The 24,649-nt window shown below is 40.2% G+C and overlaps 2 protein-coding genes across 6 annotated transcripts in view; both read right to left on the bottom strand.

Moving 5' to 3' along the window:
• Nucleotides 1–226: 226 nt before the first annotated feature.
• Nucleotides 227–18,643, bottom strand: unm_sa1614 (un-named sa1614). Of its 5 annotated transcripts, none has more exons than XM_005729648.2 (29): nt 18,001–18,643; nt 17,639–17,814; nt 14,268–14,340; nt 14,046–14,191; nt 13,373–13,447; nt 13,099–13,148; nt 12,851–12,980; nt 12,672–12,757; nt 12,507–12,582; nt 11,964–12,044; nt 11,770–11,867; nt 10,582–10,651; nt 10,371–10,458; nt 10,159–10,207; nt 9,603–9,775; nt 8,275–8,408; nt 7,434–7,525; nt 7,165–7,351; nt 6,903–6,988; nt 6,685–6,800; nt 6,104–6,171; nt 5,246–5,353; nt 4,639–4,921; nt 4,364–4,531; nt 4,208–4,271; nt 3,451–3,494; nt 2,651–2,805; nt 2,089–2,214; nt 227–1,468 (listed from the first exon to the last, which is right to left on the bottom strand). In XM_005729648.2, the coding sequence occupies exons 2-29, from the start codon at nt 17,762–17,764 to the stop codon at nt 1,394–1,396; spliced, it is 3,027 nt and encodes a 1,008-aa protein (XP_005729705.1). In that variant the 5' UTR covers nt 17,765–17,814; nt 18,001–18,643; the 3' UTR covers nt 227–1,393. The 5 variants fall into 5 exon arrangements, with proteins under 5 accessions (XP_005729705.1, XP_013765475.1, XP_013765476.1 ...); XM_013910021.1 differs by having other exon boundaries at nt 17,639–17,771; XM_013910022.1 differs by having other exon boundaries at nt 4,373–4,531; nt 17,639–18,643.
• Nucleotides 18,644–21,415: 2,772 nt separating this feature from the next.
• The window catches only part of fer1l4 (fer-1 like family member 4), a 27,041-nt gene continuing 23,807 nt past the window's right edge, over nt 21,416–24,649 (bottom strand). The window contains exons 42-46 of the mRNA XM_013909963.1: nt 24,371–24,488; nt 23,376–23,499; nt 22,778–23,082; nt 22,458–22,558; nt 21,416–21,868 (exon numbers count right to left, since the gene is read on the bottom strand). Of these exons, the coding sequence (XP_013765417.1) occupies nt 21,688–21,868; nt 22,458–22,558; nt 22,778–23,082; nt 23,376–23,499; nt 24,371–24,488 (829 nt within the window). The 3' untranslated portion in view covers nt 21,416–21,687. The remainder of the gene's footprint in view (nt 21,869–22,457; nt 22,559–22,777; nt 23,083–23,375; nt 23,500–24,370; nt 24,489–24,649) is intronic.

Genomic DNA, 24,649 nt, shown 5'->3' with positions numbered 1-24,649 from the left:
TGTGTTTTTGCCTCATTAAATGTACCACATAACATGGTGCCTCAGTAGAACTTATTCTATATTTTACTAAAAGTTTTACACAAATCATACAAAATGTGCTATATGAAGTTCTGGTGCTTAGCTCACTATTACGGACCTAATAAAAGAATTACACAAACGATTAATGGGAAAATAAAACATGTAACATTAAAAACTCTTATCCAATTATTATTATTATTATTATTATTATTATTGAACATACATTAAGAAGATTTGTGTTTTCTCTTAAAGTCATATCCAACACATGCAGGTTATGCACAATGATTAAATTCTACTGTCTTAAAGTACCAAGTTTGTCTATTTTTGTGCTTTACTTTTGTGCTTGATGCCATTACTTGAGTATATATGTATATTACATAAGCTTTTTTTTTTTTTTTTTTTTTAAATTGTTGCTTAAGTTTAACTATGTCTAAAATAACTCAGTACTTTTACTGAGATTGAATTTTAGGTCTTATTTTTCTCGAATAGCCAAATAAATTAATAATTATAAAACTTTCCATCCCTGGTTATAATGTTAATACAACGGTTCTTCTTAAAACAGAATTATTTAATCACGACAGAAGTAACTCATTATAATGAGAAGTTTTGAGACTTGAGCACTGAGTAAATTCATTTTGCAAACGTGGCAGCAACACACTGCTGTGTTCACTGAGGCGATGTGATATCTTGGGACATCGAAGGCAACTGGAAGGAAATGTGAGTCTCCCATGAAGTCCACCTTTCATATCTCACTTTAGAGCTTTGGTCCTTGGCATCTCAGAGTGTTTTGTGCTATCTGGGTAAGCAGCTGTAACCAACAGATCTGATCAATAATATGGCCTGAGTCCGGGTCTATCGAAACCTAAAATGTGGCAGCAGTAGCTTGTGTGTTTTGGCTAGCCACAAATTCAGAAAACATAAATAAATTATAATAAAATCAAAAGAAAATGAGGCCCAGATTACCTTCAGAATAAAAATCCAGGGGATTGCTGTTTCTTGTGATTTGCCCTTTGTGCTTAAATATTTTTTTGCTTTTTGAGTAAATAAATAAAGTCCGGGCTACAGCAGCCTCGAGTGCTGGCTGTTTGGTCTGTCCGAGGCTGTCTCATTGTTTTTTTTCCTGACCTAACTGGAGCCACATAAAAATAATGTGTTGTCTTTACTGAAGGTCATCCATAATGTTTCCATGGTAACTGAAGGCATGAGGAACACCGGTTGCTGTGACAACCGTGTCAGGACCATGAACATTTGAAGCCTCTGAACATCTGACCTGGTCCATCTGCAGATCAGGTGTTCTGATGTGGTTTAGTTCTCCAGAGCTCTGCGGTGATATGGATTTGTGCTGGTCTGAGGTCAGCCCAGTTCTGGTTTCACATCAGTCAGACAGCGGCTGGACGAATGAGGACGGAAACAACCCTCTCTGGTCTGGTTCTTCCTCTATGTAACCATGCTACACAGAGAGAGAGAGATATGTTTACCTTAATGTTCACTGGACATGTAGTCAAACAGAGGTTTGAAGAGTGAGAGCCACTTGAGTGGATCACTGCAAAGTTTTACCTTCATATTATGTACTTTCTTTTTTTTAATTCTAAAGGAGGGGTAAAGATTAGATTTTGAGCCCTGGTAACTTTTTAAGCAAAGGTAATATCAACAGTAAAACGTATACTTTAAAAAAATCTATATTTCTTTTTAATGCTCATCATAGAAAGATGATCTATAAAAGCTACTGAGGTTCAAGAGCACTTTCACAAATGGTGATGCCATTTTTTCCAGAGAATTAGTTAATAGCAGTTTGATTTCATACATGCTGATGACTAATATAAGCTGCTCTGGCACAGGTTAGAGTATCCTAGCAAGAACTGAACCACCTTTGTTAGCAGTGAAAATCCAGCTAAACCCAAAGTTTATCCTATAAGCTTTAAATTCTTACCAGAACAGGCCTCTGGGTATATGTTTCAGCTGAAGTACAGACTTAAGTTCAGAGGACAGATGAGGTCACACTGTGAGACTTTCTCCAACCCGCCGGCCGAGGCTCTAATGAGAGGTCGGGTTGGTGATACTGATACCTACCCACCAATCATTGTCCTCCTGTCCCAGGACCACCAGCACCTGGCCCTCAGAAAAGCTCAGCTCGTCATGGTGGTCGGCCTGGCAGTCATACAGCGCCTGAACCCGACGACTGGATGCTCCTCGAGGCTAATTGATACATACCAAATCAGGTGTAACATTATTGCTCATGTATCACAGTGTAGCAATTATAATTTCATTGTACTGTCAATTGGAATTTGTTCCTCTATTGTCCAAATATGATATCGATTCACTTCTTTCATTTCAATTTATGCTCATTCTTTGTACCTTTTGCTTGCATAACTACTGTACCTGCACACAAATTATTTGAATTATACCCCTTTTACTATTAAGGATTTCTTGATCATTACTATGCAAATTGTCATGACCACTGATCAAAGACCATGAGTACTATTCACAGAGAGTTGGGCAATGGCTGTAATCACAGCATTGAAAGATGATGGCAAACGTGTTGCAGAAGCAACTGGATTGTGATTTTTTTTTTCTTCCTAACATTAAAACACTGCAAGGTTGATGGGGCGTTAAATATTTTCAAAAATCTCACCAGTGATCTACGAGGAAGTGGTTGAGGGGCGGAGCCTCTGCTTTCACTTTCAAAGCTCTGAGAGCGCTGATTGGATGGAGAGCCATTTATTGGTGCCTTACTGTTGAGGATCTGGAAATGGGAGGAGCCACTTTCACTGTCCGCCCTCCGAAAACCTCAGACAGAAAGACTCAGGTTTTAAGTACATTCTCATTCATACAGGGACAATAATTACATTAAATATAAGCAAAAATATATATATTTTACAATTTCATAATAGAGAAAAAAATAATCATTAAAATGCATTATTAATAAGTCATAATTAAGTTTTAAATGACCTGAAATGACTAAATTAAATGATTTTTTTTTTTAAATAATGCGTTTTTGTGCATGTAAAGTAATACATGTTTGCATATATTAAATAATGTGAATATTAATCTCTAAATTCAATTCACTTCTTTGTCAGATAAAACAACCTTTTTTTTTGGAACAGTCAAAAGCAACACACGTGCTGTAAATAAGAAAAAGCAGCAAATCCTCAGATAAGATTTTGGAATTTTCACTAAAACTGCAGATAAATTTTGTTTTAATAAAAAAATAAATAAAAAAAAAAATAAAAAAAAAACATCATAGAAGTCAGTGTAAACTCATAGAAGCCAAAATGTATCCTCAGATTTTGTCTGCTCTTCTGCTCTCTGGTTAAAGACTGTAGGTGCACGCTGTCTGTAAACATTTATCACAGGTAGGCATAATGGATTTAACAGACTCTTGATACGTAAAACAGACTCAGGTCTCAGAAGACGTTTTGGGACAGGAAGTACCTCTGTCAGATCGTTCAGTCAGTGAGCTGAGAGGAGAAGCTGGACTGGAAAAACAGAGACAGACAGGGAAGAGAAGGAGTCCGTGTTATTGTCTGTGGTGTTTTGAAGCTCATCACACTGACCTGTATTTCACCTCCTATCCACCAGAGGTCAGTACAACCTCAATTTATCTAGGTAGAAACTGCTTCACTTTGTTTAAGAATAAAGTTCCAGCTTTAACCTTTTATGTCCTCTTTAATTCTTTTACAATCATGTATGAAATAATAAACCAACAATATTCATATCTGCTGTCTGACCCAATAAATTTACAAATTCAAATTTTAGGATCTCTCCTAAAATTAATTTGTTTCTATTTTGCTTAAAACTTTGTTCTACGGGTTTGAATTCTGAACAACAACATGAGCAGAATAGCACCTCGGTCTGTGAGACATCCCTTCATCGCACATCCAATTATAAGCTTCATCAGCAAAGGTTAAATTTTAGCTTTTTTTTTTTTAAAGCTAGGATACAAAAACACAAAATTCAGTGGACCATTTTAGAACACTGGACTGTACATACAAACTCCTGTAGTGCTCCTGGAGTTTGTATTCATACAAAAAACAAAAAAAAACAACAACACACTTTTACAAAATAATAAAGAGACACAACCGGTGTTGTGATCATCAATGCAGCAGCTATTGCACCAATGATGATCACAACACTGGTTATGAGCCAGATTCTTCCTGGATGTGCTCGATGCAGTGCTGTGGATACTCACACACACTTCCTGAAGGAGGAGTCTGGACCACTGTATATCCTGGGACTGGCTGGCAACCCATAATCTACACACACACACACACACACACACACACACACACTTAATAACACAGTATCCTTCTGACTGACTAATTACAGTGTGTTTCTCAGATATTACCGTGCTTACTGGACTCAGAGCAGCTCCGCTTGTGTCGGACGGCGATGGGAGAGGGAGGGGTAATCCTTCTATTTCCTGTCAGGGGAAAGAATACCTCACCCTCTCCCTCTTCTTCCTCCCCCATACCATCTCCTCCAGACGGAGGTGGAGGAGGAGGAACATTGGGAGCTGAAAGCCAAAAGAGAGCATTGAGGTTTTTCATTCAGGCAGCAGGTAAAGCCAGAGAAAGACGTTGAACCAGATAAAACATTTTAAAAATGTTTATATAAGCTGACCTTTGACCCTGGGAGGCAGCGGGGGCGCAGGAGAGGATGGAGGAGGAGGTGGTGGGCTGGGGACGGAGCCAGCGGGATGGCTGTGAAGCTCCATAGCCATGGCGAGTCTCCTCCCCACACTGAGAAGGCCTCCAGCTGGTCCTCCGGGTGTTCCAGAGGAGGACAACATGACACAGGAGGAGTTGGACTGACTGAAGCTGAAGGGACGGGAGGAGAAGGAGAAGGAGGGGGTGAAAGAAGAGGATGAGGAGGAAGTGGAGCGCTCCTTTTTAAACGGACCATTCTGAAACAGAGGGTGAAGCACATGAAGACGTTAGCAGAGAGAAAGCGGTGAACAATTTATAAAGATCGATAGCTTAAAACTCATTATGAGCATCATGACTAAACTGCAGATTTTATGCACAAAGACTTTTACTCTAACAAATTGTGAACTGTGCAAAACTCAGATAGCAGAGTAGAGTAAATCATAAATACAAGTAACAGATCCCCCTTATACTTGTATATGAAAGCAGAACATGAAGAAAAGGCAGTGACATCATTTAAATTACTCTGAGGACATTTTTTTGTAAAAATCTCAACTCAGCAGCCTGTCAGTTGCCATGGTTACCTTGTCATCAAAGTCATCATCACTGTCGTACAGGTCGTCATGACGAATCCTCCACTCGTACTCCACATGGACGTGATGGTCAAACTGGTTGGACTGGGCTTTCTGCAACTGCACACACACAGTAAAATATTTGTAAATGAGGATCACCTTCAAAGACAAGGGACAAGGCTTTAGGAGCTACTGACCTATCAGGTTTGAGCAGTATTTGACTGCATGCTGCTTAACAATCTATGCTGAGAGTAAAAGACGGTCAGTTGAGGATAGCTCCAAAAACTAGGTGCCTCTCTATAGACAAATGCCAGATTTTACAACAGAAATTCACTTGTTTACAACCTGCTAAAATATTTAGTTTCAGCTCTGTATCTGTTTTGCTCTTTTATAAAAACTACACAGGTGTTCAATGTGAAACTTTATCAACGCCTTTTGGTTAACAGGTAAGCAAGTAAGTACCGTTTCACAGGCAAACAGTCACAAACCACTGCAACAGAGTAAAAATATTAAGTGCTACAACAGCAATACAAAATCAAGTTAAAACACCGACTAAAATTAACAGGTAGGTGACTTAAGCTCACTATAGACAAGATAGTCTGCTAGCTTTGACCTCCACTTATATGACTCATTAAACTGGGGCTTTCACCATGTTTGACGCCTTTTTAAAGATATAAGATGCATTGCTGTGCAGTTAATTATAGTAACAGACCATCATTTATCTTGCTAAATACATTTTTTAAAAATTAAAAAACTAGTAATTTAGTCCTCTGGCATCTTGGTCAAATATGGTGATAACACAGTATAACAGGTGGTTACTGATTTATCAGACAGTCTGATGTGAATCTGTAATCAGAGCGATGACCTCACCAGTGCCTCACAATGGGTGTGCTTCAACCTGCGGCTCACATCCAGAGCGGTTTCTCCTAACTCGTTCTCTGAAATAAACGGTTAAGATATTAATTAATAATGAAATAATTACCAAATATCATCATCAGTTTATCCAAGTCACCAAAAATATTCTACATGTAAAAACTGTGCGTTTTACTTATTGTCTGACAGTCCTCCTGTGTTGTTGTTTTTTTATTGGGCCTCATCTATTGGCTGGAGTCGATGGGCATGGGCGCAGAAGGCAGGTGACTCTACATGGAGAGTGAGGCTGAAGACCTACAACTCTACAGACACTGATCTTCTGTTTCAGGTTATCTTTAGTTTGTCTTTGCGATCCTTACTGTGAACCTCTGGATGATGTGGTTGTTTGAAATAAAGAGTGTTTTATCTTTGGGACAGTAATCCTGGTGAACTCGGATTATTTTGGATGTGAAGAGTCTGACATTTTTCTCATATGCTTTATCAGAATGACATTAAATAACCTCTACACACAGTTGATGCTCAACTGATAAATGAGAGCTCTGACAGATACATTATACAAGTGTGTGTGTGTGTATTACTGATGTGTGTGTTGGCTCTGGCTCTCAGCAACAGCTTCACACAGTCGGTCTTGTTGTGTAGACAGCTGTAGTGCAACGCCGTGTTTCCCGCTGATGTCTGTGTATCAACATTAGAGCTGACAAAAAAGAAAAAGAAAAACATGCAGGTAAACACAAAGGTACACACACACACACACACACACACTGAGGTGTAACAAAGGTTTCCATAGCAGACTGACCAGTTCTGAGCCAGGAAGTCCAGGATGTGCAGTGATGTCCTGTCAGCCAGTAGGACAGCTAAATGGAGCGCTGTCTCCCCTTTCTCCTGATGGCAAGAAAACAATCTCTTGAGATTATGTTGTTCCCAGATTATTAATACCTTGCATCTTAATGTAGCTGTGCGCGTGTAGCTGATTATACCTGGGTTTTTTTATATCTGTATGTGTGTGCGTGCAATCCAACATGCACATCAGTGTGCCTGTATCAAGTGTGTTTAGCTACCTGTATGTGTGCGTGCAGTGGCTGGCTCAGCTCTGCCCTCTGAGCGTACAGCTGGATCAGAGTGTAGATATCGCAGCTCTTGGTCGCCTCCTGCAGACGAAGTCGCAGCGCCGAAGTAGAGCTATGACTCCGCCTCACAAAGTTAACATCTTGATACTTTGACAGGATGAAGTCTTTACGCTCCGGCCTGCACGTCAAAAATATACAACATCAGATTTGTTAGAGTGTGAAATATTTCCTTTGAGTGTGCACCTGTGTTCGTCTCTTACATGTGGCTGTGTTGAGAGGGCTTCAGTGACGGACTCAGCAGGTTGGCTTCCAGTATTTCGTTAAAACCAGAATTACCGACATTCCTGGCCAACTGGGAGATACAGAGAGAGAGAGCGCTCACAGTCAAGGGCAAACAACAGGGCCATGTAATACCCATTCAGTGGGTATTGTATCAAGAATAAGAATCATCATGATTTTTAACCTCAGAATAAGATAGATTGGATTAGTTGGGGGACTCTCTCCCAACTCTCTGTGAACGGTACTCATGGCTAGTTTCAGTCATGACTGAAGAAGTAATTTGGATGAGTGACGAAACGTTTCTCCCCCTGAAAACGCTACGCCCAGATGAACAGAATCAACTTTTGGGGATTTACTTACCTGGATGATTGAGAATGCATCGAGATGTAACGTTACAATCTTTTTCAGTTTGTCAGAGGTCACTGCTGACTGAGAATTGGAGCTTATTATGTCTTGCATGGATATAAATCTCTTCTCTGACTTAACATTAAATAACCAAGTTTGACATTTAGTTAAATATTTTCTAACATTACATATGTCAGAATAAACCACACTGCACTGAAATAGTAAAGATCCAGCTGCAAAGCAATGGAAATGCACAGCAGGAAAAAAAAGACTCTAAACGTTGAAACTACCTGAGAGTTTATCTCTAGAAATGTCTTTGATAACTGTTCACAAAGCTAACTGAAACTATGACACATGCTAATGACAGCTCTCAGCTGAGCACATGTAAATGCCCTGCACAGTACCATTTCAGAAGTGAACCCAGTTACACCTGGAAAGCATGACTGATAAGCTCATTAGCTAACAGGTCTGACCTACCAGCAGGTCTGAGGTTCCCAGACTGTCCAGGCTCAGAGACTGGATCCTGGAGACGTGGACCCCCATTTCCCTGTGGATGCCTGAACACTCAATACAGGTCAGGATACCCAGGTTTGTAGACAGCCACCCAGGATCTACAGTAAGAGAGGTCAAGGTCAAAGGTCAAGGTCAAATGTATTTATATAGCACATTTCCAGATAGAAGATGCTGCACAAAGTGCTTAACAATATAAAAATGGCATTAAAAAGCAACAATGTAATACAATAATAGGACAATAAAATAATTAAAACAATAACTAAAACTATTAAAATAAGACCAAAATGCTTGGGCCATAGTGTGTTAAAAGCCAGGGCATAGAAATGTGTCTTTAGTAGTGATTTAAATTGCTCAAGTGTTTGTGCAGATCTAATATTTAGGGGGAGACTATTCCAGAGTCTGGGACCTGCCACAGAGAAGGCTCTATCGCCATGAGATTTGAGATAAGTCCGTGGGATGGACAGCATTAATTTTGAGCTTGACCTCATGGTTTTTCATGGAGCATAAACAGACAGGAGCTCAGACAGGTAAGAAGGCGCTCGGGCATTAGGTGACTTAAAAACAAAAAGTAAAAGTTTCAATTGGATCCTGTAGGAGACAGGAAGCCAGTGTAGAGAAGCTAAAACTGGGGTTATATGTTCTCTCCGGTTGGTACCAGTTAGCAGGCGAGCAGCTGCATTTTTCACCATCTGAAGACAATGAATGGAGGCCTGGTCGAGGCCAAAATACTATGAATTGCAGTAGTCCAATCTGCAAGCAAGGAAACGGTGAATGGCACGTTCAAAGACCTTAGCCGGGAGGTATGGTGTTACCTTGGCTAGCTGTCTAAACTGAAAGAAGCAGGACTGGACTACTGCACTCACCTGCTTATTCAATTTAAAAGAACCATCAATGTAGACACCGAGGTTTTCTACATGTGTTTTACAGGAGGAGGAAAGGGGGCCCAGAGTGCCATCGATGTGATTATTGACAAAGCTGCCAAAAATGACAACTTCAGTTTTATTTTCATTTAGCGAGAGAGCTCACCCGAATACTTCCTGCAGATTTTTTCACATTAAAAGCCTACCTTGGCACAAACCACCTGATTGTAGAAATACAGACTGCTAATAAGAAATTATATAACATTTAGCAGATAAATATTAAATACACGCTTGGAATTAAACTAAGCTGTTCATTCAACTGTCTTATTTGCCACAAAATAATCTTTCAATTATTTGCTTGATTAAATATGACACAATTAAATCAGTAATCTCTTCGGCATAACATCTAGTGTACTTTATTGGTTTGATTACCTGGTGCGCCACAGTCACAGCAGCTGTTGTTTCCCGGCATCCGTTTGATGTCATCGGTGATGGCTCGGGTCAGATCCTCCACGCTGCTCTCACTCCCTCCTCCTCCTTTTCTCCCCCCGTCCAGAGCCATACTCAGAGCCTCCTGCTTGCTGTTAGTGAGCACTGACATCCAGCTGAAAACAAACAACACTTCTTAATAATGTGTTCTCATTTTTAGACCCAAGATGATGTGAGCACCACAAGAAAAGAGTAGTCCGACAATTTACCACCATTACTATATTAAAAACACACACACGGCCGCTGACATCTCAGTCCAACCTCTCTATGACAGCGTTTCAACAGACATGCATCTCACTTCTTTAGGTGCAAAGTTTGTGGAGCAGCAAAGGAAACTCCCCTTCTGTCTAACTAAACAGTTTCAGACTTGTAATGTTTAGTGTCTAGTGTCACATGTGCAATCATACTGCCCAAGACCTGCAGAAACATAACTCATACTGTACGTGTAAACTTAGCAGAGTGGCCCGTTAACAACCTGCCCGAAGAAAGTTTTACTCACGCCACACACTCAGCTTCATCTTCAGCCAGGAAGTGGTAGGTCCGATTATCTGCAGGAAAAGGTGTATCTTATGCTTACAGAGACGTATTTATACAGTACATAATACTGATTACATGCATTTAAATTTATATTTGGATGCATGCAGTTTTTATCTTGTGTTAAATTATGTACGACTTCAGTGTACATGTAGAATAGCATTTAGTGACACTTACGAGAGATAAGGTCAAAGCATTTCTTATCCTCCACGCTGGGTTTAACCTGACAGGTGAGCAGGTTGAGTCTGGTGGGAGGTTTGTTCGGCTGAAAAGCAGAAAGAACGCTGCTGATAAGATTCAGTTAAAACATAGACAGCAAAGAGAACTAAGCCAAACAGATTTTTCCTGCTGTTTTTATCTCTTTATACATTTATACACACGCACTCACAGTAGCATGCGCGATGGTCAGGTAACAGTTGTGAACTGAACATTTCCTCTTCTGCCACATTTTCCTCAACCTGGAACACAAACACAGTTTTAGTCCTTTTAGTGATCCTAATAGCTCTGACTATCACCGAGTGTCTTAGTGCCCTCGCTCTGTAGCAACTTATCAATAAGGAAGACCACCCTATAGTTTTGGTGATTAGCAGACTGCCAGAGTAGCCCTTCATTTGCTTGAAACACATACTTGTCTACAGCAAATTAGTTACTCAGGGAATACACATTTTCCCTAGCATACTTTGGTCTCCAGTGGGTCGCCAACCAGTCGCATGTGTAACTGAGGCCTTAGAAAAGCATAAGTTTCAGGTACTCTCCTTTTAAACCTCCTTTCAAACCCGAAATCTACAGCCATGTTTTATATACAGTCTGTAGGTGCACACAGAGAGATCTGTTCCCTGATTTTCACAATAAATGCAGCATCTTCCCCCATCCAACATAAATATTTTGGGAAACGTCGACCAGTCTGGAGGGAACAAATTACAAAGGAGACAATTCCTTGCCATTCCATAATCCACACACACAAATATAAGTACGAATCCAGCACATGTGCAATGTCGCTCCTTGTCAGTTCAATATCTATATCGCCAGTTCACAACAGCTGCCTCAAGGCACTTCATTTTGTAGGTTAAAGACGCCACAATATTAGAAAGAAAAGTGAGAATAAAAGAGTGCCTTAAGCTATGAGACACAAGCCTTTAAAAGGAGATGATGCAATGACCATGATTATATAACAACATTAAACCAACGGCTGCAGGCTGATGTTGGTTAAGTGGTCCAAGAACTATTCAAATTCAAACAGTCAGTAGCACCAAAAAGCTTAAGGACACTCCATTAAGAGCACAAGTCAGATACATTTTTCTAAATGCGTTATTAATGTCGAGGAACAAATGTCGGTCAAGGTGAAGATACTTTTAACTATTTAACATTGTTTATATGAGTTGCCCTATTTTATCAACGCTTTGGTACCGTTTGTTTTTAAAATTTAAATCATTTTTTTTTTTAAAACTGCAATTGAAAAAAAATCAGTACTACCAATGCAGTTTGCACATTAAGAGTAACTGAGGCATTTAACTTAATTGCACTGCTTTGTAAATGTTTAAAAAGGCGTGCAGGTTATTTTATGTTGTGTGTTTACCCGTCACTCTTCTTGTAGAGGAATCCTGTTCTCTCCGTCCCGTACTGTTTGTCTCCCAGCAGCTGATGCATATTGTACACCTGCTTAGGCAAAGAGTCCTACACGCGCACACACACACACACGTGCAGACACACATTCATTATTTTGCATGTCCAAACAGCAAAATAGCGCACATATGTGTCCGTGTCTCTGACCTGCTCCGTGTGGACGACCGGCCTCAGCTGATCTCTGAGTGTGCACAGCTGTCTCTTCTCCTCATCCTGACGTTGCTTCACCTGCACACACAAACAGCTCACCTGCAGAGCTCAGCTAATCCAGGATCACATGCTGCTGCCGCGCTTACACCGTCCAAATCTCACTCAGCAAATTTCCATTTTTAATTTTGGAGTAAATCATCACGAGTTTACTTCTCATGGTATATTACATATGTAGAGAGCTGGAGCTGATCAGTTACTGTATGAATGGATGAGTTTTGATCATGTGACTGCAGAGACAGGGCACAACCAAGCAGCAAAGTATAGTTCCTCAAGGCTGGCTCCAAAAGGAAAGTCAAAAAGAGAGTAAATCACTTAATTTCTTACTTCATGTAATGTCTCTATTCTGTATGTTGTATTCTTCATAATAATAATTTTTTAAAAGTAAATGACTTGATTTTAATCTCTGTGCAAATCATTAACAATCTGCCAGCCGCACTTAAAGGCTGCTGCTAGTGTTGCTGCTGTTAGCACTTCCTGTACCGTGGTCAGGACTCCGTTGAGCTCATCCATGTACTGCTTCAGCCTCTGAGTGGTGGAAACACACTCCTGCAGGAAACTGAACACAAACATAAAGATGTAGTAAATCGAACCATTCCAGTTTACTGTATGTAGCTTTGCCAAAGCTGTGTTTGTGTGAGCTCCTACTTGTTGTGGCTGTGGTAGTGTTTGATGAGGTTCTGCAGAAGGTCGACTCCTCGCTTCGTCTTTATCTCATTGACCCTAATTAGATACTGAGGGAAAAAGACAAGAAGCGATTGAAGGAAAGCTGCACATTTAAAAAATAAAATAAATAAGAATGGAAATGAAGGGGAAGAGTCACTGACCTCACACATGCTCAGTTGGAAGGAGCGTCTCTCCTTCTCCAGCTCCTCCGCGATCTCTCCTCCGCTCACCTCACTCCTCACCATCCCATACTGCCGAGCTAACTCCCTCTTCTCCTTCTCCACCTGTTTACTGCACACACAGTTTCAAGACTTTAATTTAAAAATCTTCCTGCCCCTAATACAAACGTATTAAAGTTTCCAGTCTTAGATACTAGCAAATAAACACAAGTTAATTCAGTGTCACTCACAATCTGCTCTCATAATCCCTCCACGCTCTTTCAAAAGGCTTTTTCAGATCCTAGGAGACACAGAAGGAAAATGGAATTAGAATTATTAACCATACTGAACACAAGCAGCAGCATCCTGAGGCTAAACAGTAAAAAAGACTACAAAGATTCATTTTTTTTGACTGAACTCTGGTGAAATGTTGACAGAAACACTGGCCAGAGGCTCGTGACTGTTATAGTTCATACGAGTTATTTAGGTGGTATGAATGCACTAAGCAAAGATGAATGTCCTCACCCCCTTCACCTCCCTCAGGTCTCCTTTAACCAGAGAGTCCAAGAAGAAGTTGATGTTGTGGAGCATGCTCTTTAGCTGAACACAGAGAAACATAAATTATCTAAAGGGAAAACACATACTGCTCAAAGCCATCATGGGTAACACTATGAACTGCTTAACATGAAAAACATTAAGACAGTTTAGGTGATTATGACTTTGACAGAGAGCACAAAACCATATGACACAAGGATTGTGTCACGAGCTCACTACGGTCTACTGCCGTCCAGATGTATAGTAATTAGACCTACAGTTTGGTCTTAAGTTAGGTCCTTAATCGGACAGTGACGGTAATGTTGCTTCTGTACACCAACACAGTGGATTTAAATAAAGCAATCAAAATATGAGTACCTCATTTTCAAACCCCAGAATAACTGGACAATAAATGATAATAAAATGCACTCGCCATAACATAGAACCAAAAAGTCTGTATTTAATCATGTAGCTGATGCTGGTCAGTCAGTCATTTTGCAAATGAACTCATTATGCGCTCCTCAACATGGGGCTTTCTGTAAAGGAAGGAGGCAGATATTTTCAAACTAGAGCAAAGACTCATTTTAAGGGTTTTTTCAAACTGAAGTTACAGATTTTTAAGTAGAAACTCATCAGCTGGAGGTGTTTTGTTGCTATCACTCACCAGGTTTTTCATGGGAGAGAGGAGCTCTTTGGAAAAGTCCGCCAGGCGGCAGAAGGCGGAGCCAACCTCCGTCTCTCCGTTTGAGTGACAGTTGACCGACAGCTTCTCCATCGCGTTAATGTACTGCTCCAAATGAGACACGTGTTCTGACACAGAAATGCTGTTAGTAAAGGGAACAATACGGGGATGTGCATGTGTGCGTGTATATTTTGGGGTGTGTACCTTGACCTGATGTGTATTTGGCTTTTGCAGCTTTCTTCATCTTCTGTAGCACCAACCTGTCGCTGTCCAGAACCTGAAAAAAAACAAAAAAACCATACACACATTAATAAAGAGTGTGTGGACCTGCAGTGTGTGCATGTGTGTGTACATGTGCATGAAGGGGAGGTGGTAGTAATTCACCTGCTGACTCAACATACACACAGAGGACAAACTTGATGACATCGCTTGATGGCAGCAACGTTCCTGTGTGAGAACCATCGTCTGATCACTAAAAATCTCCACATGAAACTCCACAGTGAAGCTCTTCTCCCCATTCTGAGAAGATGTTAATTTTTTACCTTCAGCAGCTATTAACAGGTTAATAGTTTGTATAACGATTTCTACATGATTATTTCTGAATGTGTCAGACCACATATCTAATGGAGGCTGCCAGTTTTCATGCGCTGCTGCTTCTTATTGATTATTAAGTACTTTTTTTTTTTGACACTACAACTTGAGTGTGGAAATGATGATTGATGGTTGTTATTATTGCAGTTGGAAATGTTAGGGTTGAAAATACTGTGTTACGTCAATAAACCACCACAAATTTCAAATTTTATCATTTAATTACATTTAAACAGCTTCAGGGTTTGCTGTTGCTTATTATTCGTGGCTTTAAAACTTTGCACACATGAAATAAATGTCATTATAAACAGGTGGTATGCCACCATATGGGTGTTTATTCTAAAAAAATTTTTTTTATAAATAATTAGAAATTATAAAATTAAATCTGTAATTTACAGTTTTTCAGCCTCCTTTGAATGCAGTACCAGTGTGCAAGCTAGAACATCCTTTACGTAATTATCCCTCTGGCCCCTTCTCTTATCATCAAATAACCATAGCTGTGAATGATTAATCTGTTGCCATGGTAACATATGCCAACACTGTTGGGGGTACATGTTTGGGGCAGAAGGGCAGTGTTTTTGAGGCCAGGCTTGGGGTCAGTAGCTCCACTATTGAGAGAATTGCGCTGCCTGCTGGCTTGAGGGGCATCCCCATTCAAGCTCTCAGACCTCACACAGTAGCAGAGCAAATTTACAAACTGTTTAAGACCTTTAGTAGATTATAAAATGTTCTAACTTTAGACCTAATCACTTTAACATTAAGAAATTACTTCTGTATATGTAAATATTTAAAGGGCTTCAGTCCATTGAGTCTACGGATGAAGGGTCCAAAATGTTTGCAAATTTGCATGCAAAGGGAGGTTTAGACAAAACTCGGATGTAAACATTTCATGATTCTGTTCCACGTTTCCTTCTGAAATCCTGCAAGCACACTGCAAACTATAAGGGTGATATGAAAGTCGTGGCAGACAAATGGAAAAGAAACTGCTGTTACTGCAGAATGGTATTTTAGTCAAACTTCGTAGTGAGATACAGTCTGCTTTTTGTTTTAATTCAAGAATGTTCTGAAAGGCTGTAAACAACATGTCTGCAAATATAAGATGAGTAGTAGTTAAGGAACAGCTTTGTGCTAATTAGCCATGCTACCAATCTGCTGAGAACCATTTGCACCCCTTGTGTTTTGACAAATTTTGCATAGCATGATTCTGTGTCTTCCTCCAAAAACTCAAAGTGACAGCAACACTTTGATTGTGAATGAAGTACAAAAGCTGGACTTCAGTGACTGAAGCATTTGTCTAACAGAAATGATCACATTTCTTCACCAATAAGCATGATAGCTCGAAGGGCGATTGACAGTAAATAAGAAGATTCATGTTTTTGATTAATAAGTAAAACATGGAAGATGTAGCTCTAGTATAGTCATTAGAAACAATGCACGAATTTAGCAAACAGTTGAGTGGATTGCTTTTTGATAAGGAATCTGATACTTTCCTCAAAGTACAGTAATACACGAATGCATTACTTTTTCTGTACGCAGTAACTAAGAATATATCTGAACTAGTAAAAATGATTGTCACCTGTCAAAACGCTGCCCAGTTTACACAGCTTTTGTCTACAGCGGCTTTGATCTCGATATAATGGCGACAAGCTCAAACACTGCTGTTAAAATAAAACAGCTGAAGGGGTTTGGGCAATTTGACCAGGATGCCTTCCTGGAGATTTGTGCATCTCATTTGGCTTGGGAATGCTTCAGTGTGATCCTTGAAAACAGCTGGAGGCAGTGGTGGTGGTGAAGGAGGTGTGGGCATACAAACTGTATGAGGCCTGCCTTGTACTCCTATAGAACCAAGTGTTGAGCTGGTGGTCAATGTCATGAAACCCAGTCATGACAGTCAAAAGCTTCTTGCAATAGCATTAAATAGAGGTAACATTTTCTGCAACTTCTTTCATAAATGGCTCTGAAATTTAGTGAAAATAATGAAACATCCGCACAGCAGCGAGAGTTCTGGAGCCGCTCAATGGATAATATTTATAAACCATAATGTCGTCAGACCTGTGACTAAACGAATGTTAAAAGACATATCGAGGTAAAACAGTCCAACCATCAGAACTGTGTGTTATAATGTGGATTAGTCTGTTTAACAAGAGTGTGGTGAGTCTATGTTTGTGTCAAAAGGTTGGGATAAGTAGCACAGACATTTAAATGAAATTGTGAATAGCAAGCTGAAAAAGCCAACAACGCTAAGCACCAGGGGTCATCGTTAGTTAATGGAAACCGTCAATGGCAATAAATTCATAGTGCATAACCTCATGAATCACAAAGAAATTGACCTGCACACTCCTGGTCGCACACTCTGTGTCGTAGTTCTTTGACCCAACTCTCTTCACAGCGATGATCGTCGATATAAAGGCTGTTACACTTTGACACACAAGTTGATACTTGCTCTCTTTGCAAGTTTGAGGTTTTAAAATGCATTAGTCAAAGCAGGACTAAAAGGGAACCATCTAAACACAGCAGAAAGGCTGCGCTGTGCTTCACAAGGAGACAAATTTAAATCGGTTACATTTTGTTTGTACCAAGAAGAATTTTAAAAGGAATAAACTGTTTCATGCTTGCAGGCATTTATCATCTACAGTAAGTATGTATAAACAATTAATGTGCAAAGGCCTTTGCGATTTGTTAATCACATGCAAATAATATAAAAATGTTGTCATTTGTAGGAGACAGGGTTAAAAGGAAAAACTGTACATTTCACACAAAGAGGGGTTGGTATGAAGGATTGATTGGGGGCCACAGCTGCTCATTTTCCCCGGGGACCCTGAGCACTTAGGTCCGGCCATGAATGTAGGCTAGAAGCCAAATAATCAATTTACCGTGTACGGATAATCTCATTCATCAGGTAGCCTACACCCGTCCTGTTGAATCTGCACGATAAGCATCTTCAGACTGCTACCACTACCTGCTACCCCTCCTCTGTCAGTACTGACCTCCTCCAGCAGGTAGACTGTGTTCCTGCAGCTGATCATCTTGGAGGTGAAAGAGGAGGTAGTGGGAGAGTTCCAGTCCTCCTGAACCTCCTGGACGAACTCTGATACCGACACACACTCCGGCATTGTGCTCCTGAGGCCGGTAAGGACCGGGAGAGAACCAGGACAGTCCGGAACTGAAAGACCAGTTCCACACAAAAGACCGAGGACACCAAGCGCAACGTAGAGTCACCAACAACACACAAAAATTAAAAATACAGCTGAAACGAGCCCATCAGTGGTACGTCCAGACTCCCACAGTCCCGGTAAGAGAAACTAGCATCAACTGGCTGATTAAAAAAAAGAAATGGGTAATTAAAGACCTGCTGGGTGATTCCTCCTCCGTCAGTGTGAGTGAACCGCAGCATCAGCTTCTTTTCTCCAAACAAAGGTGGTTAAACCCAGCAGCAGATGAAAGCCCACCAGCCTCTCTGCACGAAACAACCAAAAGATTAAAACGCCGCCGGTTCACTGACGTCCTAAGATCGAGTCGGTCTCCGATAGAGCGTCTTCATTGAGAGAAAACCAGCAAACCCGCCCGTGTGTGGTCAGTGTGTGAACCCGCTGACAAAGAGCGGAGGAGAGGAGAGGAGAACCGGACCCGCCGGGCACCGGTTCCGGGCTCAGATGAGACAATAAAAGCGGCTTCTGCTGTCGGCTTCAGCCGCAGCTTCATGTCTTCTCGTCACAGATATTTCTTTTCCTGCTTTTGCTCCTTTATTTAAACCGCATGGAGAGGCGCGTTCACGGTGTACAGCGGCGGAGCCCTCTGTCGCGGCCGCGCGCACTGCTGACCGGGAGGAGTGTGAAACGCACGCTCCTCCAAATAAACCTCAGCTCGTTACACCTGCGTCCTCTCGTTGTTCGCTTAATTCACTCAACCGGAGTTACATTTCCACAAACGGCCATTTTAAAGTTAGTTTCAAAAGAAAAGGAACCATGAAAACAGGATTAGCTACTCAAAGACCCCACAATCTGAAAATCCCTGTTTGTGCTTTTTTCGACTCGTTTTCAGTAAAAAAACAAACAAATAAATCAAATTGGTTTCAGCCGGCAGGCTTAATTAGGAACAGCATGTAAGCGGCTAATACCTATCCAAAGACTTCATGCATATATATATAGATATATATAGATATATATATATATAGATATATTTCTTTAATTTTGGGTTGATAGTTTTATTTTTATTTTCTTCTTTAGCAAACCAACCCAAAAAGCTTTAAAAAAGAATTCGAAGAACTTCACGTTTTTTGAGCATTTAGCCAGTGAAAAACCGATGCGACACCACGGTTCAGTTGTTGTCTAATGACGTAAGTAAATGTCATCTTATTCGCTGATATAATGTTGTCAGACAGATGTTGGTATCTGCTGATATTGGATCTGTTGCACCGGTGGATCCATAGGGTATATACACGCATGTTAAAAGCTAAGGTCCATTGGACTCGCTCCAGTTCTGTGAAAAACTAAGTACGATTCATAATTTAGCAGCAATAACTTGAAGTTTTCTGTTTGACTTTATCGGTCTTTCTTGTTGTGCAGGAACTTTGGTCCACTCTTTACACGGTCGCCTCAGTTCACTGACGTGAACTAGCAATTAGTCGTCTTCTGGCATAATTTCCTTTGTAGTGTCTGAGGCAAAAAGCCAAAGTTTGTCTTGGCATCAACCATCATTATCATAGTTTTAGGGGAAACAATCAGACCAAACCGCTATAAACAAGCTACTTCCAACTTCCTGTTGTTCTGACAGAAGATAAGAATGAAGTCTGACAGCTGACTGCAGCGTATTACTTAAATACCTCTAACAAACAAGGAAACATCCGAAGTTCTTTGATGCCTGTTTTAGATATGGGATAATAAAATGTCCCACTGTTAAAGTTAGGTGTGATATTGAGCCTTTTTCCAAGAAAATATGATAGTCAAGCTAGAAAACAGTACATCTTTTTAAAGGAAGATGTAGCAAAGTTCTCCTACACCAGACTAAATCCGTCATTATGACAGAAATAATGTGTGCTCTATAACTTCAGTGCAAGAACTTCTACACAGAGGCAGCCTTATTTCTGTCCCTGCAGTTCAAATCCCAGCCAATTAATTTTGAATGAGTTAATCTAATTTCACAACTTATTTGCGAAGGGAAGAAACTGTGGTTTTAATTCTGCATAACCACAGTGAGTAGAGACGTGGCATCTCACTTCATAATTATGTTGTTTCTCACCTTTCTACAGAATTAAAAAAACTTGAATTTTCTGCTGTGATAGCTGTTAACAGGCACAATGACAGAACATAGAGAAATTACTTAAGCAGAGATCAGAAATCAGCACTGACAAATCCTTACCACGTTGTCTTAGCTGTCTATGGAGCCAAATATTTTGGAAAAATATCTGGAGAACCACGTATTAAATTCCTGAACTGCAGATTCAGCTTTTATGTTTGTTTGTTTTTTACCTTATTTGGGTGATCTGCCAGGAGCAAAAACAGGAAGTGGCAGATACACTTAAAAATTTATCAAAGTCAAAAGTTTACAGCGCAACCCAAATACACTAACATTCACGAAATTAACTTTCCTGTTGGTGATTTCCTTCAGCATTATTGCAGCTTTAAATCTCTTTCTTCTATTACGTTATGTAGAAGGCCTAATGTATGAGACCACTATTACATAGCTATTTACTATTACATGTATGTTCTGTGTATATAGGACTACATTGCATGTATTACTTGTATAGTAGATGCTGGATGCCGATGTAGCAGCAATTATACTCTGTGCCATTGTCTTTGACATAAACAGATTGCTTAATGCAGCACAGAAGTAGAACCATCCGTTATGTAAGGAATCTGTTGTAGCTGACATTCAATTCAGATTGTTTTGGTGCAAATTGCTTTGTCTTTCAGTTACTGAGAAATCGTATAGCTCTCAGTGCTGGTGTGATGCTGATCCCACTACAATTAGCACACCAAATTTGTGCATAAAAGAAGCCAGAAAAACTGCCAAATTGAATAGAATTAAAAGCAAATTAAAGTTAATCTCCTTCACTGGGACTCTGCAGGTTTCGTTTGATCATTTGGTGGAACTTTCAGGTCTGACCTTAAACCTGTTAATTCTGACAGCAAGCAGGAGTTACATAGAAGTAAATGTAAAAGTAAAAAAATCCTTGGTGTCATGAATGCGTGCTGTTATTAAATCCTTTCCTGATCAGTTTGTTGTCTCATTGAATGCATGTTCATTTTGTAAAAGAGGGTTCCTATCAGTGTCCAGCATGACAGTAATGCAGGGTATCTTTAAGGGCGGTACCACCATATGAATGACAGGTTGCTACATGCGGCTTCTATCGGTTTCTTAGTCAGGTCCATCTGCGTTCATGATCAAAGCTAAAATGACAATGGAGAAAATACTCTGATTGAGAACTTTGAAAATAGGAGTAACTTTCACTATATTTAGATTTAAGAACCCAGTGTCCAGGTGGATCTATTTGCAAAAATAACTTATAGTATTCATAATTTATTTTAATTGGTATATAATCCCTGGAAAATAAGAACTTTTGCAGCTTTATTGCCCCACAGCAAGAATGGGAACTATTTCATGGAGTATGATCATTGCATCTGTCTGCAGTCTGTGATTTCACTGCTAAATGCCAGAAGGTTGTGTACTTATTTGACTTGCCTTCAAATTATAACACCAATATAAACCTAACTATGCATAATACACAATATTAGACGTATTACAATGAATAGAAAAGTGTTTTATTTTAACATACATACTTATTTGTTACATCGGGTTGCTGCAAGTTTTACAGTTCATAAAATACATGTAAATAAGATCAGTGTGGTTTCAAACTGAGGAAAGAGATTTAATTTCCTCTGAGGATGGATTCATCCAAACATAAAACATCTCTTTGATTATGTAGTGCAGTCAGGATAAATACATTAAATCACCTGTTATACAGATTAGGTACATAAAAGTGAGGAATAAAAAGGACGCTGGGCCAGGTCAGGTCAACAACCAGCCATCCATTTCTTTACCCCTTGATGATGAGAGAGCTGATTTGCTGTGGCATTGTGTAGACAATGAGGACGATGAAAAGCGTGAGGATGGTGATGATAACCAGAGCAATGATATACTTCTTGTATTTCTTCCAGATGAGGAAGACGAAGGTCTTCATCGGGTTGACGAACCAGGCGAAGCTGGTGGTGGGACGACTGGAGAGACAACAGAAGACAGTTTATGTGTTCACACCTGGGCTGTGGAAGCCTACAGGCTGGGTCACACCAAATTCAAAACATCAGTGTTTTACCACAAAATAAACTTTCCCTGCTAGTGACCAGAAACGACAGGATTACAAAATTAGTACATCAAAGAAACAGATCAGGCTGAGCGGTTTGGAGACAAAGGTAGAGAGACAAGACTGAGATGGTTTGGACATGTGCAAAGGAGGGAGAGTGGATATACTTGATAAAGCATGCTCGATATGGAGCTGCCAAGCAGGAGGAAAAGAAGAAGCCTATAGAGAAGGTTCTTGGAGTAGTAAAAGAGGACATGCAGAGGATTAGCTGGAAAGAGGAAGATGCTGGAGATAGCGGGGATGGAGGCAAATGAGCTGCTGTAGCAACCACTAAAGAGATCAATCAAAAAAAAAAGAAAATGGTTTTGGTTACATTAATCAGGGAAATTTAGAGATGAAAGAAAAGGAAGTTAAAGACGGTTATAAGAGAGTATTCAAGTGTATAAATATATTAACTTGAAAAAAAGAAAAGAGTTGTAGTGTGCATGTGGTAGTGCACGCAGTACTTTGGTTTGTCCAGAGGCTCTGGCTCCTTGCGTGCCCGACCCACAGGGTTGGCCTCCGCCTGCTCCAATGTCACCAGCTGAAGCTCCGCCTCCACTTTTCCCTTCATAGAGACAAGTTTGTGTTAAATAAAATTCATTTTCTTCATTTGCCATTATAAACTCAAAGACCAGAAGGCCAAAAGTGGGGGAAAAAGCTTTTGCTGCTGCAAAACTCTGTTTAAATTTCTCTTCTTGTGCCAACAGACACAGATGTTCTATAATTTAATTGAATATGTAGTTACTGCTTCTTGAACTGAAGTGATTCAGATGGATTTTTGTACCATTAACAGGAAAGTGTTGCCCATGCTGTCAGTGTACTGGATGTCCTCCTCTCTCAACTGGCTCCTCTTGTCTTTGTTCTTCTTTTTCTTTTTGCGTCCCTTCTTTTTGGCTTCCTCCTTCTCCTTCTCCTCCCTCTCAAAGTCCTCGGCGGTCTTTGGACGAGTCAGGGGCCACCAGCCCTTCATCTTCTTGGCACGAAAGATTGAGAATCGAGGGCTGGCCCGATCCTTCGCCATCGAAATCGTACACTTACCGGATGACTTTGCCGGTCGCACCATGTCGCTGAGGCGCAACTCTATTGCACCTAGCAGATGAAGCATAAAAGAGGAATGACTGGGTGGAAGAGTCGGAGGTAAGGACTCTTTAATCTTGTGACACATTTTAAACAGTGGATGGAAAAATAACAGCTCAGCCGTGAGTTGAATAAAGCTGAAATAACTATTTCAGAAACATAAAAACATTCATTTGTTAATTGCCAAGATTGTTACTTTAGGGCAGCTGTGGTATAAACCATACACTGGGTGGTGGTCTAATAATTCTTTTAAGGGCTATTAAGCATTTCCTAATTGACAGTGTTGATAAGCCTGTGTGCCTCACCCAGGAAGTCATTGGCAGCGATGCGATCGTAGTCCCAGACCTGCAGAGCCAGAACAGCCGGCTGACGAAACTCTGACTCCTCCAGAGAGAAGATGGACTCCTTCTTCTTGTACACCACCTCTTTCTACAGAAGGAGAAGATGCATTTTTAACAAACATGATACGTCTCCAGTCATTTTCTAGTACCTCTAGATAACTATGTGAAATAACTAACAGATAGAAACACATATTTCATGTATTGTGACACTGTTGGTTGTTTGTTTGTTTAATTGCTGTCTTAACTATAGAGAAACTCAGTAATATTTCTGGTCAGAAGTTTACAAAAGCGATCACAGAGGCACTACCCCCTGAAATTTACATGGTAGACAGCTAAGTACATAAGGTGCAGAGTATACTACTAAGTACTGAGGCTCACTATGAGACATGCTAGCATCCACTAGAGCCACAAGAAGATCAGCATCTCCGTCTAGTAGTTTTTTCTCTTCTTTGATCTCTTTTTTTACCCTCACTCCAACTCATCGTAGCAGATGACAGCCTTCCCCTGGGATTTCTTCTTGTTAGAAGGGAGCTTTTCCTCCCCACTCTTGCCAGGTCCTTCCTCATACATTTTGGATACTTGGTGACTTTGGTTATGTCATTTTAATGGATCTTTACCGTACAAAACAAATATCCTGGCTATTTTTGTAATTTCATGCTTTATAAATAACTGAAGTTGTACTTTAATAATTTTTTTAAACTAAAATGCCTTTTCTGGGCAGCACCAAAGGAAAGAACATAAGAGTCAAGATGATTCATCTCCAGAGAAAGAGCGCATTTACTTATGTTTACTGATTCTGAAAAAGGAGTTTTCTGCTTTTCTACTTTATGTAAAGATTCAAGGATGATATTTTTAACATTTTTATAGACTTATTAGTTATCTGGTCGTAGCCCTGGAGACATAAGAGCAAAGGCTAATCGACATTAAAAGGTCCAGACATCACCAAAATATGTGTGTACCTCAGTAGGAAGGTAGTCAAAGCGGAAAACAAATCTCCAGTTAAAGTTTCCTTCTCCAGTCAGAGAGTTGAAGTGAACATCGGTTTCCTGCTTGTCTCCTTCCAGTCCTTTTATCCAGCTGCACAGGGAATACAACACAACAATGATCCCTAAAAGCTAAGCAGGAACACAGAGGTAAGCCCATCAAGATGTAGGCAAGATGACTGTGCAGAACAAGTTAGAGAGTGAGAGTGAGTGTGTGTGTGTGTGTGTGTGTGTGTGTGTGTGTGTGTGTGTGTG

Source organism: Pundamilia nyererei, unplaced genomic scaffold, assembly GCF_000239375.1.
Source record: "Pundamilia nyererei isolate P.nyererei 1_Seehausen unplaced genomic scaffold, PunNye1.0 scaffold00034, whole genome shotgun sequence".
Taxonomy (NCBI): Eukaryota; Metazoa; Chordata; class Actinopteri; order Cichliformes; family Cichlidae; genus Pundamilia; species Pundamilia nyererei.
This window is presented reverse-complemented; position numbering and strand designations above follow the sequence as displayed.

What these genes read in the sequence shown, in the direction of transcription:
- unm_sa1614 (XM_005729648.2), bottom strand. Translation starts at nt 17,764, where the DNA reads ATGCCGGAGTGTGTGTCGGTATCAGAGTTCGTCCAGGAGGTTCAGGAG. An exon ending in TCCTCCTTCAGGAAGTGTGT is followed by an intron (nt 3,495 to 4,207) that starts GTGAGTATCCAC and finishes CTGTTTTTCCAG; the next exon opens with TCCAGCTTCTCCTCTCAGCT. An exon ending in AGGAGGACAATGATTGGTGG is followed by an intron (nt 1,469 to 2,088) that starts GTAGGTATCAGT and finishes CTCTCTGTGTAG; the next exon opens with CATGGTTACATAGAGGAAGA.